The sequence below is a fragment of the Cetorhinus maximus genome, chromosome 4, assembly GCF_964194155.1.
Source record: "Cetorhinus maximus chromosome 4, sCetMax3.hap1.1, whole genome shotgun sequence".
NCBI classification, from domain to species: domain Eukaryota; kingdom Metazoa; phylum Chordata; class Chondrichthyes; order Lamniformes; family Cetorhinidae; genus Cetorhinus; species Cetorhinus maximus.
The window spans coordinates 177,752,795-177,765,781 of record NC_135882.1 but is presented as its reverse complement, the minus strand read 5'-3'; the positions used below and the strand labels follow the sequence as shown (position 1 = coordinate 177,765,781).

At 45.0% G+C, this 12,987-nt stretch overlaps 1 protein-coding gene across 2 annotated transcripts in view; it reads left to right on the top strand.

Moving 5' to 3' along the window:
* Nucleotides 1-9,202, top strand: part of cdk5 (cyclin dependent kinase 5) — a 47,489-nt gene extending 38,287 nt beyond the window's left edge. For both annotated transcript variants that reach the window (XM_078541196.1, XM_078541197.1), the window contains 3 exons: nucleotides 2,203-2,263; nucleotides 4,950-5,030; nucleotides 8,074-9,202. In XM_078541196.1, coding sequence (XP_078397322.1) covers nucleotides 2,203-2,263; nucleotides 4,950-5,030; nucleotides 8,074-8,160 — 229 coding nt within the window. In that variant the 3' untranslated portion in view covers nucleotides 8,161-9,202. The remainder of the gene's footprint in view (nucleotides 1-2,202; nucleotides 2,264-4,949; nucleotides 5,031-8,073) is intronic.
* Nucleotides 9,203-12,987: the final 3,785 nt, after the last annotated feature.

Sequence of the window (12,987 nt, the reverse complement as noted above, 5' to 3'; positions counted from 1 at the left end):
CTCTGCGTTTCTCTCTCTGTGTTTCTCTCTCTCTGCGTTTCTCTCTCTCTGCGTTTCTCTCTCTCTGCGTTTCTCTCTCTCTCTGTTTCTCTCTCTCTGCGTTTCTCTCTCTCTGCGTTTCTCTCTCTCTGTGTTTCTCTCTCTCTGCGTTTCTCTCTCTCTGCGTTTCTCTCTCTCTGTGTTTCTCTCTCTGTGTTCCTCTCTCTGCGTTTCTCTCTCTCTGCGTTTCTCTCTCTCTGTGTTTCTCTCTGCGTTTCTCTCTGCGTTTCTCTCTCTCTGTGTTTCTCTCTCTCTGTGTTCCTCTCTCTGCGTTTCTCTCTCTCTGCGTTTCTCTCTCTCTGCGTTTCTCTCTCTCTGCGTTTCTCTCTCTCTGCGTTTCTCTCTCTCTGTGTTTCTCTCTCTCTGTGTTTCTCTCTGCGTTTCTCTCTCTCTGCGTTTCTCTCTCTCTGCGTTTCTCTCTCTCTGTGTTCCTCTCTCTGTGTTTCTCTCTCTCTGTGTTTCTCTCTCTCTGCGTTTCTCTCTCTCTGCGTTTCTCTCTCTCTGCGTTTCTCTCTCTCTGCGTTTCTCTCTCTCTGTGTTTCTCTCTCTCTGCGTTTCTCTCTGCGTTTCTCTCTCTGCGTTTCTGTGTTTCTCTCTCTCTGCGTTTCTGCGTTTCTCTCTCTCTGCGTTTCTCTCTCTCTGCGTTTCTCTCTCTCTGTGTTTCTTTCTCTCTGTGTTTCTCTCTCTCTGCGTTTCTCTCTGCGTTTCTCTCTGCGTTTCTCTCTCTGCGTTTCTCTCTCTCTGCGTTTCTCTCTCTCTGCGTTTCTCTCGCTCTGCGTTTCTCTCTCTCTGCGTTTCTCTCTCTCTGCGTTTCTCTCTCTCTGCGTTTCTCTCTCTCTGCGTTTCTCTCTCTCTGCGTTTCTCTCTCTGCGTTTCTCTCTCTCTGCGTTTCTCTCTCTCTGTGTTCCTCTCTCTGCGTTTCTCTCTCTCTGTGTTTCTCTCTGCGTTTCTCTCTCTCTGCGTTTCTCTCTCTCTGTGTTTCTCTCTCTCTGTGTTCCTCTCTCTGCGTTTCTCTCTCTCTGCGTTTCTCTCTCTCTGCGTTTCTCTCTCTCTGCATTTCTCTCTCTCTGCGTTTCTCTCTCTCTGCGTTTCTCTCTCTCTGTGTTTCTCTCTCTCTGCGTTTCTCTCTCTCTGCGTTTCTCTCTCTCTGCGTTTCTCTCTCTCTGCGTTTCTCTCTCTGCGTTTCTCTCTCTGCGTTTCTCTCTCTCTGCGTTTCTCTCTCTCTGCGTTTCTCTCTCTCTGCGTTTCTCTCTCTCTGTGTTCCTCTCTCTGCGTTTCTCTCTGTGTTTCTCTCTCTCTGCGTTTCTCTCTGCGTTTCTCTCTCTCTGCGTTTCTCTCTCTCTGCGTTTCTCTCTCTCTGCGTTTCTCTCTCTCTGCGTTTCTCTCTGTGTTTCTCTCTCTCTGCGTTTCTCTCTGCGTTTCTCTCTCTCTGCGTTTCTCTCTCTCTGCGTTTCTCTCTCTCTGCGTTTCTCTCGCTCTGCGTTTCTCTCGCTCTGCGTTTCTCTCGCTCTGCGTTTCTCTCTCTCTGCGTTTCTCTCTCTCTGCGTTTCTCTCTCTCTGCGTTTCTCTCTCTCTGTGTTCCTCTCTCTGCGTTTCTCTCTCTCTGCGTTTCTCTCTCTCTGCGTTTCTCTCTCTCTGCGTTTCTCTCTCTCTGTGTTCCTCTCTCTGCGTTTCTTTCTCTCTGTGTTCCTCTCTCTGTGTTTCCCTCTCTCTGTGTCTCTCTCTCTGCGTTTCTCTCTCTCTGCGTTTCTCTCTCTCTGCGTTTCTCTCTCTCTGCGTTTCTCTCTCTCTGCGTTTCTCTCTGTCTCTCTCTCTCTCTGCGTTTCTCTCTCTCTGCGTTTCTCTCTCTCTGCGTTTCTCTTTCTCTGCGTTTCTCTCTCTCTGCGTTTCTCTCTCTCTGCGTTTCTCTCTGCGTTTCTCTCTCTCTGCGTTTCTCTCGCTCTGCGTTTCTCTCTCTCTGCGTTTCTCTCTCTCTGCGTTTCTCTCTGCGTTTCTCTCTCTCTGCGTTTCTCTCTCTGCGTTTCTCTCTCTCTGTGTCTCTCTCTGTTTTTTTCTCTCTCTCACACATACACACCATCTGTGTGCCTCATCTCCTTTCCTATCTCCAGTTTCTATCTTTCCCTTTCTCACTCCTGCTTCTGGAATGTTCCTTGACATTCTTACTTTGCTGGGGACCCCAACAGAGGAGCAGTGGCCCTCCATGACTAAGCTACCTGACTACAAGGTGAGTGAGGTATTCCTGCTGCATTTTGTGTCAACCGCCCGAGAGGAGAGTTTACATTAGGACAGAGAAGCTGCAAGGGGGATTTGAGGGAAGTGCTTAAATTTACAAAGAGATCAAAACAGAAACCATGTCTACATGATTAGACAGGTCATTGAAGGATTGTAGATAAAGGGATATAGGATTGAGATTAGGATTACTGCTTCTCCATAGTTTTAGCAATCATCCCAAGACTTCCAAGGAACAGGAACCTGAGGCTCCTGCCCTCGGGGTTCCAGCGCTGGGAAGGCAGGAAAGAGAGTGAGAGGGTGTCAAGGGATATGGAGCAAAGCTGGGTAAATGGAGTTTAGGTATATTTTAGCTATGATCTGATTGAAGGGCAGAACAGGCTCGAGGGGCTGAATGGCCTCCTGTTCCTATGAGAATGGGAATGAGTGCGAAATCATTTGATAATAGACATTTCTGAGCTGATTCTGCCAGACTCTGGTTGAATAAAGAGATACGGTCAACAATGAAACTGTCAAACAATAAATATGTGGAACATAAAGGCGATGACGATAAAGGGGAAATTGAAAAACATCGAGGGGCTATTCATATGGAGAATAGACATCAACATTGACTAGATGTCCAAACAGCCAGTAGTAATTTCTGTGTAATTCTGTGATCTCCCTTCTGTGTCTAACCTTTTACCCTGGGTTTCCCCTCCTGTGTTTTACACTGTCCCCAACGATTCCCCTCTCCTCATCACCCACACTCCTCCCCCCCACCCCCACCCCACCACCACCCCCACCCCAACCCCAACCCCCACCCCCACCCCCACCCCCACCCCAACCCCCACCCCCACCCCCACCCCCACCCCAACCCCCACCCCCACCCCCACCCCCGACCCCCGACCCCCACCCCCGACCCCAACCCCCACCCCCACCCCCACCCCGGCAGCAGGGATTTGAAGTGTATGAAAACCAGACGGGCCAGTCTGTGAAATGTCACATCTCAGTGATAGAGTTCAGGTTCATCCTAGACCTCGCAGCTAAATTGGCCCCCATTTGTCTTTGGAACAGCTGGTTATGGACAGAGAACGCGGGTGAGGTTGGTAGGAGAGTTTAGAGGTTTACTGTCCATTCCCTAATGGTCAAGTCAGTCCTCTCCTGGCTGGACACGAAATTTAAATGGAGGATTGAATTGTTGAGGAGAGAAGTAGGATTTGCTTTGATTTTCATTAATATCTCCATATGTGTCGGTAACCCAAAGCGGCTTTTCCATTATATCTGGCCTCAGCTCACCAAATACATCATTTACAATTAGAAAAGTGCACATGTGAGAAACACAGTATCTTGTTCTGATCACAAGAGTCCTGTTGTTGTGCCCACATTATTAAAAATTAAATATTAGACAGATGGGCACACTCCTGTTCAATAAGATACTCGGATCACTTATGGGAGAGATTTTAAAAAATTCTTTCACAGGGTGTGGGCATCGCTGGCTAGGCCAGCATTTGCTGTCCATCCTTAATTGCCTGAAAGAATATTTAGGCAGATAATGTCACCTCTCTCCTGATCACTCTTTCTCTCTGTCTCTTTCTCTGCCTCGCTCTGTCCCTCTCATACCCTAGTTTCCATCTAACCCATTATTTTTCTTCATTGCATCGGTCACTTTCTCCTGGTCCTACTGCTTTATTAATGCTCTGTCTCTCACTCTTTCCTTTTAGTTTCCCTCTCTCACAGTTTTAATATTACTCCATCTGTCTACCCCTCTCTCTCTATCTCACTCTTTGTCCAGATCTCTCTTTTCTTCCAATTTCTCCTCTTTCCCCTTCCTCTCTCACCCTCCATCTCTGACACCCTCAATCTTCCACCCCTCCCCTTACCCTATCTCTCTCCTTCCTGCTTCCTGACACCTTCTCCCTGATTCCCTCTCACCACTATCTCTGACACCCTCTATCTCTCTCCCTCCCCCCGGTTCCCCCTTTCTCTCTCCCTTTCTATCTGCTTTCTTTACCTGGTCTGCCTCCGCTCTAAAACCGTCCACGCTATGTAAACCTTTCTAACCCAGTCTCCTCTACTCAAACCCACTTACTCCCCTCCGGTGGTCCTCCCTTCACCCGATCTCTTTGCCCTTGTGCCCCTCTGTTTTCTCCTTCTCGCACAGTCTTCCCCATCCTCTTTCTTGATCTCTATCTCCACCATCAACTATATCTGTCCTTCATGCCCTGGTCCGCCTCCTCATTCCCTCTCTTACTGAAGCCCTCTCACTCTCCCCAGTGCCTACCTTCTCTCTTCCGACCTCCACTTCCTTCTTCCGCTAACCCTCTGCCCCTGAGTAATGTTCCCATCTTCCCCTTGGGATGGAGGCTTTGTTTCATTAGTAAGATGCAATCCCTCAGGAGCTGTGGCGTGAATTGTAGTGCTGAGCATTCCAGGCCGGAAGATCGCTAATGGCAGTCCAGGCTTCTGATCAGAGCAAGGCCGCTGGAGTTAGCGTGTGGAATATAGATGCTGGTGATGAACATGGTGGTCTGAGTAAGTCAGTACCTGCACTGCACCAGAGGAAGACTAACTAATAATGATTTTCTACGTGAACATTTTATCTAACTGTGTTTGTTTTAATGCATGTTCCTTCTACCCAGTCTAATCTCTGCACTCATAGAAAGCAGTTTAACAAGAATCCCTGACTCTGTGTTCTTTTCCAGCCCTATCCCATGTACCCAGCGACAACATCTTTACTAAATGTCGTTCCAAAACTCAACACTACTGGACGAGACTTGCTGCAGGTGAGAGAGACTCTGTGGGATCAGATGGTTATTAAAATTGTATTTGTTAACTTCTCCAGGCTCCTTTGTCAGAGTTTCAGCTTCCCTGATGCCACTTTTGACTCTGATTCAGAGGCCTGTGGGTTCAAGCCTCGTGCCAGAGACTTCATAGAATGGTTACAGCGCAGAAGGAGGCCATTCAGCCCATCTGGCTCTCTGCAAAGAGCAACTCCCTTCCCCAGTAGTCGTGCAACTTTTTTGCCTTCAGATAATGATCCAATTCCCTTTCGAATGCCTCAGTTGAACCTGCCTCCACCACACGCTCAGGCAGTGCATTCCAGACACTAACCACTCGCTGTGGGGTAAAAAAAGGACTTTCCTCATGTCAACATTACTCGTGGAGGGCAGGTGAGGGAGGAAATATGCAGACAAATTAGGAATTGAGTAAAGAAACATGTAATTATAATCATGGGGAACTTCAGTTACCCTGATATTAATTAGACAGAAGAGGTAGTAAAGAGGATAAGGGAATGGAGTTCCTACAATGTGTACAGGACCCCTTTCTATCTCAATATAAGTCCTACTAGGGATGATTTGCTGTTCAATCTCATATTGGGGAATGAATGAGAGCAGGTTCAGAACCTCAAATACCGAAGCAGTCCATGTTCAAATGCAGCAAGACCTGGACAATATCCAGGCTTGAGCTGACAAATGGCAAGTAACATTCGCACCACACAAGTGCCAGACAATGACCATCTCCAACAAGAGAGAACTAACCTTGACGTTAAATGGCATTACCATCACTGAATCCCCCACTATCAACATCCGGGGGGGGTGGTTACCATTGATCAGAAACTGAACTAGACTAGCTATATAGATAATGTGGCTACAAGAGCAGGTCGGAGGCTAGGAATCCTGCAGCAAGTAACTCACTTCCTGACTGACTCCCCAAAGCCTGTCCACCATCTACAAGGCACAAGTCAGGAGTGTGTTGGAATACTCTCCACTTGCCTGGATGAGGGCAACTCCCACAACACTTAGGAAGCTTGACACCATCCAGGACAAAGCAGCCCGCTTGATTGGCACCACATCCACAAACATTCACTCCCTCCACCACTGATGCACAGTAGCAGCGGTGTATACCATCTACAAGATGCACTGCAGGAATTCACCAAGGCTGCTTCGACAGCACCTTCCAAACCTATGACTAGTACCATCTAGAAGGACAAGGGCAGCAGATAGATGGGAACACCACCACCTGGAAGTTCCCCTCCAAGTCACTCACCATCCTGACTTGGAAATATATCGCCGTTCCTTCATTGTCGCTGGGTCAAAATCCTGGATCTCCCTCCCTAACAGCACTGGGGGTGTACCTACATCACATGGACTGCAGCAGTTCAAGAAGGCAGCTCACCACCACCTTCTCAAGGGCAACTAGGGATGGGCAATAAATGCTGGCCTAGCCAGCGAAGCTCACATCCCGTGAATGAATAAAAAAATTTTTTTAAATAAGAGAATTAAAAGTGAGGGAACATCTACAAAATAGTGATCATAATATACATGCGCTTTAGGATGATGATGGAGAATGACATAAGTATGATGAAAACAAAATTAATATATTGGCGAAAAGCTGATTTTGACGGGGTTGAGAATAGAACTTGGGAAAATAAAATGGGCAACAATATTGGCAAATGATAGTGTAGAGCAACAATGGAACCGGTGTTCAATAATAGAGTGGAGGACAAACATATTCCACTGAAAGGAGAGAGCAAACTAAACACTCGTGAAACTCCATGGATGAATAAAGGCAAGGGAAAATATTCTTTCTCATCGGACATGGATGTCACTGGCAAGACCAGCATTTGTTGCCCTTGAGGCTTAGGAAAGAGTCAAACATTAACTACATAGACAGCAGAGGAGTTTAGGATAAGAAAATATCAAGAGATTAGGAGAGAAGTCAAAAAAAAAAACAAATGAAATGGCAAAGAGGACCAATGAAATTAAATTATTAAGGAACATCAAATAAAATAGTAAAATACATTACAGGCACATTCATTTCAAAAAAGGAATTCAAAGATGATGAAGCCTCTAGTCCAGATGGATCGTATCCACGTATTTTAAGAGTATCTAGTGAAGAGATAGCAGAGACATTACTATAGATATTTAATGACCTGTCAGAAAACGGCGGAGTGTCAAGGGATTGGCAGATAGCTAATGTAATTCCTGTATTTAAGAAGGGCGATGGAATAGGTGTAGGGAATTATAGACTAGCCAGTTTAGTATCAGTAGTAGGAAAAATAATCAATCCCCTACTAAAGGAAAAAATAGAAGAACATCTAGAAATAACAAATAGAATAATGAATAGGAAATAAACTTGGAGGACTCCTGGGTCAAGTGGGGGACTGAGACTGACTGGATTACTCTGTGGGGAGCTGGCAAGGACTTGATGGGCTGAATGGCCTCCCTCTGTGATGTAAATGACTTTGATTCTCTGAATAGTCAGCATGGATTTCAAAAGGGAAACTCTTGCTTGACCAACCTTATTGAATTTTTTGAGGAGGTAACCGTCACCAAGAAATTCACTAGGAAACTCCTTTACCTAGAGAGTGGTGAGAATGTACAACTCACTACCACAGGGAGTGGTTGAAGCAAATATAGATGTATTTAAGGGGAAGATAGGCAACTATGTGAGGGAGAAGGGGAGATAGAGGGTTACAATGGTAGATTTAGATGAGTAAAGATGGGGGGGAGACTCGAGTGGAGCATAAACACCCATGGACTGATTGGCCTGTTTCTGTACTGTATATCCTATGGTGACATTTTTCATTTCAGTGTCCCCAGTCTGTGACCTCCCTGTTGAGATTGTCCTTTGCTTACAAAACTTTTACCAGTTGTGGCCGTGGCCCATTTGGGTTTGTGTCGAAAACCACCTGAAGTTACCTTGTGTAGGAACTTTCTGGAGGAATCTCTATTGCTGTCACCCTGTGCTGTGAGAGGATGGTGACTATAATTGTCCCGTCTCTCCCTTAAGATTCATTTGTCTCTTTTTGTGTTTTATGTGCAGAACCTGTTGAAATGTAACCCAGTGCAAAGAATTTCAGCTGAGGAAGCCTTGCAACATCCCTACTTCGCAGATTTCTGCCCCCCTTAAGGGGAAGTGTGACATCCAGAGCTGCCTCAGTCACCCACCCCAAGACTGCTTACCCGTTCTTTACCTGTCAACCCGAAGGAACCAACCACAACTCTAGCTGCCTCCCATTCCGCACTAGCCAGACGTCTCGTCGCTGTAGCAAACAATTTGACGGACAGCTGGGGTGACCTCATTATGGGTGGGGCTCCTGAGAATGAGTGTTTTTCTAGAAGGAATTTTTGTTAGCATTCCATTACAATTAATATGAGAGAGAAAGCACTTTTTTGTTTGTAAGGAAATCGTGTTGAAACTTGTCCTGTTGACTGATGTCTGTGCACGTGTGTCAGTGTATGTGTCCTTTTGCTTGCATGTGTGTCATGCACATGGGTGTATGTTTTATGTCTGCATATGTCCACGAGTGTTATTGTGTGCGTGCTTGTCACCACGTGTGCAATCAGGTGTACAGTCATGTGTGGCCCTGTTTGCGTTGATGTGCACTTGTGTCTGTGTCATCATGGATGCCCTTGCTTCTCAGTCATGTGCCCTCTCACTTGTCTATGTGTTATTAGATGTACACTCTTATCATGGTCTGTGCTGCCATGTCCCTGTATGTATGGATTTACATCCTGTGTGCACACTCCTGTATGTGTGTTATTGCATGTGCTTCTGTGTATTCATAAGTTAACATGGATTTTGTGGCTGTGTAATTGTGTGTATTGCAGACTGTTTTGTTAATGACCAAATAATGTTACTGAGTAAAGTATTAGTGTGGAATCGGAGCACGGATTGTCTGCTGCAGACCCTGTCTTTTTCTGGAATGATTTTCTTAGAATTCTGTTTATCATGAAAGTATTTTGTTGGAAAGAAATGTCGTGAAATTTAGAAGTTTAGTTATTTGCTTTGTACGTGTATTCTTGTGTGTGTTCTCACACCATGCGTGTTTTTATTATTGAACGTATGTATTGTGTGCTCTTTCGTCTATTGTATGGGATCTTGTATGTTGCCATGTACACTCGTGTTTTATTGTTTTTGTGTGTACATTAACACATTTGCATTTGTGTGTCTTGTATGTATCCCCATTATTGAGAGTGCTCTTGTGTCAATGTGTGCGCTGTTGTGTGTTAATATTTGTGCTCTTGTGTGTCCATGTTAGCACGTGCCCTTGTGTCTGTACGTGTTGGCATTTGTGCTCTCGTGTTTTGTCTGCATTGGCACAGATGCCCTTGTGCGTCTGTGTTGGCATTGTGCTGTTGTGTTTCTCTGCCTTGGCATGTGTACTGTCGTATGTACCTGTTAGCATGTATGCTATTGTTTCTTTGCGTTGGCATGTGCGCGCTCGTGTACCTGTTAGCATGTGTGCTGTTGTGTTTCTCTGCGTTGGCATGTGTACTCTCGTGTGTGTCTGTTAGCATGTGCGCTCTTATGTTGTTGGTATGTGTGCTATCATGTCCACATTGGCACATGTACTGTTGTGTGTCCCTGTTAACGTGCTCTCATGTGTGCCCACATGGGAAGGTGTGCTCGCTGAGTGTCTTGAGTGTGTATTGAGCACTTTTTTTTTGCCAAATGCCTCTGTTACTGAGTAAGGTCTTTCTGTTGAGCCCAAATTCCAGGGGTCACTGATTTAGCTTTCACCCTAAATGATAAAGACATCCACAGCTTGGTTGTTGGATGTCTCCACTTACTGCTCTTGGGATAGGTGCCAAAGACCCCTCCTGTGAACAAAGCTCTCACTTCCTACTCTGCTAATGTAGTGTTGCCTGGAAATCCATTGAATCACTTCTTGTAATTAGGTCACTGAATTGATACAAGCCCTTTTGTGTTTGTTTAGTCTTTGAATAGCAGAAAAATAATCACAGTCTGTGCATCATGGCTCATAAACTGCAGATCAGAAGTAAGTAACAAAATCAAGATGGCAGATTTTACTGGATTACAAAACTTTATACCTCCTCAGATGCAAAACGATTAATAAAAAAGTGGAACATTTTGCTAACTCTTGTAATACTGATGGGCTTTGAAGAGCTTGGAGTATCACATTTATGCTCGAGTTAGTTTTTGGTTACAAAGAGAATTTCACACAAACCTGTAGCATAATCCCAGGATGACCTTGAGAGACTAGTGAGGCTCCCATAATCGGATACAAAAACAGAAACAGAAATACCTGGAAAAACTCAGCAGGTCTGGCAGCATCGGTGGAGAAGAGCACAGTTGACATTTCGAGTCCTCATGACCCTTCAACAGAACTAAGTAAAAATAGGAAAGGGGTGAAATATAAGCTGGGATAAGGGTAGAGGGGGGGTTGTTGGGACAAGACGCCAGTGATCAGTGATAGGTGGAGATAACCAAAAGATGTCACAGACAAAAAGGACAAAGAGGTGTTGAAGGTGGTGATATTATCTAAAGGAATGTGCTAATTAAGGATAGAAAGCAGGCCAAACAAGGTACAGATAGACCTAGTGGGGTGGAGTCTATCTGTACCTTAACAAAAACAGAATTACCTGGAAAAACTCAGCAGGTCTGGCAGCATCGGCGGAGAAGAAAAGAGTTGATGTTTCGAGTCCTCATGACCCTTCAGCAGAATTCAGAGTTCTGCTGAAGGGTCATGAGGACTCGAAACGTCAACTCTTTTCTTCTCCACCGATGCTGCCAGACCTGCTGAGTTTTTCCAGGTAATTCTGTTTTTGTTTTGGATTTCCAGCATCCGCAGTAGTTTTTTGTTTTTATCTCTATCTGTACCTTTTTTGTCCTGCTTTCTACTCTTAATTAGCACATTCCTTTAGATAATATCACCACCTTCAACACCTCTTTGTCCTTTTGTCTGTGACATCTTTTGGTAATCTTCACCTATCACTGGCTTCTTGTCCCAACAACAACCCCCCACCCTTAAACCAGCTTATATTTCACCCCTTTCCTATTTTTACTTAGTTCCGTTGAAGGGTCATGAGGACTCGAAACACTAAGTGTGTTCCTCTCTGCCGATGCTGCCAGACCTGCTGAGTTTTTCCAGGTATTTCTGTTTTGGATTTCCAGCATCTGCAGTTCTTTGCTTTTATCCCATAATCGGATAGTGACATAATCCAGATAATCAGCAGCCACTGGTTGTCATCTATGTGAACTTGGTTAATATCCCTCATTAAATTTATTGCAGCTGTCCTTGGTGAGACCACATCTGGAATACTGTGTACAGCTTTGGTCTCATTTGAAAAAGGATATAATTACATTAAAATCAGTTCAGAGAAGGTTCACTCAACCCATTCCTGGGATGACGGGCTTATCTTATGAAGAAAGGTTGAACAGGTTGGGCTGTACCCATCGGAGTTTAGAAGAATGAGAGTTATTATTGAAACATACAAGATCCTGAGGGGACTTGACAGGGTAGATACTGGGAGGATGTTTCCTTTTGTGGGGGGAAGAGTAGAACTAGGGGACACAATTGAAGACTAAAAGGTCTGTCTCCCTTTTAAGACAGATGAGAAATTTTTCTCTCAGAGGGTGGTTAGTTTTTGGAATTCTCTTCCCCAGAGAGCAGTGGAGGCTGGGTCATTGAATTTATTCAAGGCAGGGTTCGATTTTTGATAGACAAGGGAGTCAAGGAGTATGGGGCTCAGACAAGAAAGCGGAATTCAGACCACAGCCAGAATCAGCCATGATCTTATCAAATGGCGGAACAGGCTCGAAGGGCCGAATTGTCTACTCCTGCTCCTAAGTCCTATGTTCCTATGTACTAAGCACCAGGAACAATACAGTTTTTGACATTTCCATGTATAGGGGAGACCAGGACAAGGGGCTATAAACAAAAGGTCATCACCATGTGTGCTCTGCCCAAAGGTAAGTCCTTGGCTCATAGCCTTCTCCATGTCCTTCCGTCCTCTGCCAGTAATGTCCTTCAATTTTCCCTCCATCCAGCATTGATATTCTCTTCCTCTTCCTTAAAATCTTCCCTCAGTTACATCTCTTACTAGTTTATTTCCTCTTGAGATGTGCCCTACCCAGCCTCCGTGCTTTTTTCTAATTATGTTCAGAAAATTACTTTGTTCATTCACTCTCCTCAGCACTTCTTTTAACTTATTCTGTCCAGCTGATCCTTTCTATTCTCCTCCAAATCCATATTTCAAACCTATTTAACAAGTTGGTTTCTCCTATCTGTCTCACATCCTTGCAAAACAACACTCCAAACAAAATGTCCTCACATTATGAGGTACAGTCAACAGGAGAAGGTGACTTCATTAGTGATGAAGTGAGAATGATATACTGAGGAGGAAATGAAATGGAATGGGGAGTAGCAGTGATGCTAGACAAGGAAGCCGCTAACCGTGTGAGTGAACTGGAATGCAAGTCAGACAGACTGCTGCTTATGAAACTCATGGGGCTATCTTTGGACATTACTGCCATTCAGGTACAAATGCCTACAAGTGAACATCCAGACATGAAGATTGATGAAATGTAAGATAGAATTGAAAAACTAATGGAACAGGAGAGTGGAAAAGTTATGTGATTGTTATGGGAGATTGGAGCAGTATTGTTAGAGAAGGAAGAGATAGGACTTAGGAGCAGGACTAGACCATTCAGCCCTCTGAGTCTTCTCCGCCATTCAGTAAGATCATGGCTGGTCTCAACTTTCCTGTCTGCCCCCCATAACCATCAACTCCGATGTGTATCAAAAATCTTACTTAATTGAGCGAGAGGGGAACCTGTCAGCCCTTGTTTGAAAGGCTATGGGGAAAGACCAAGTCAAATTGGACTAATTGTACAGCTCTTTCAAAGAGGTAGCAAGAACATGATGGGCTGAATGGCCTCTTGTACGGTACTGTGATTGTACTTACTGAAAGGACGAAGCTTCCAAACCAA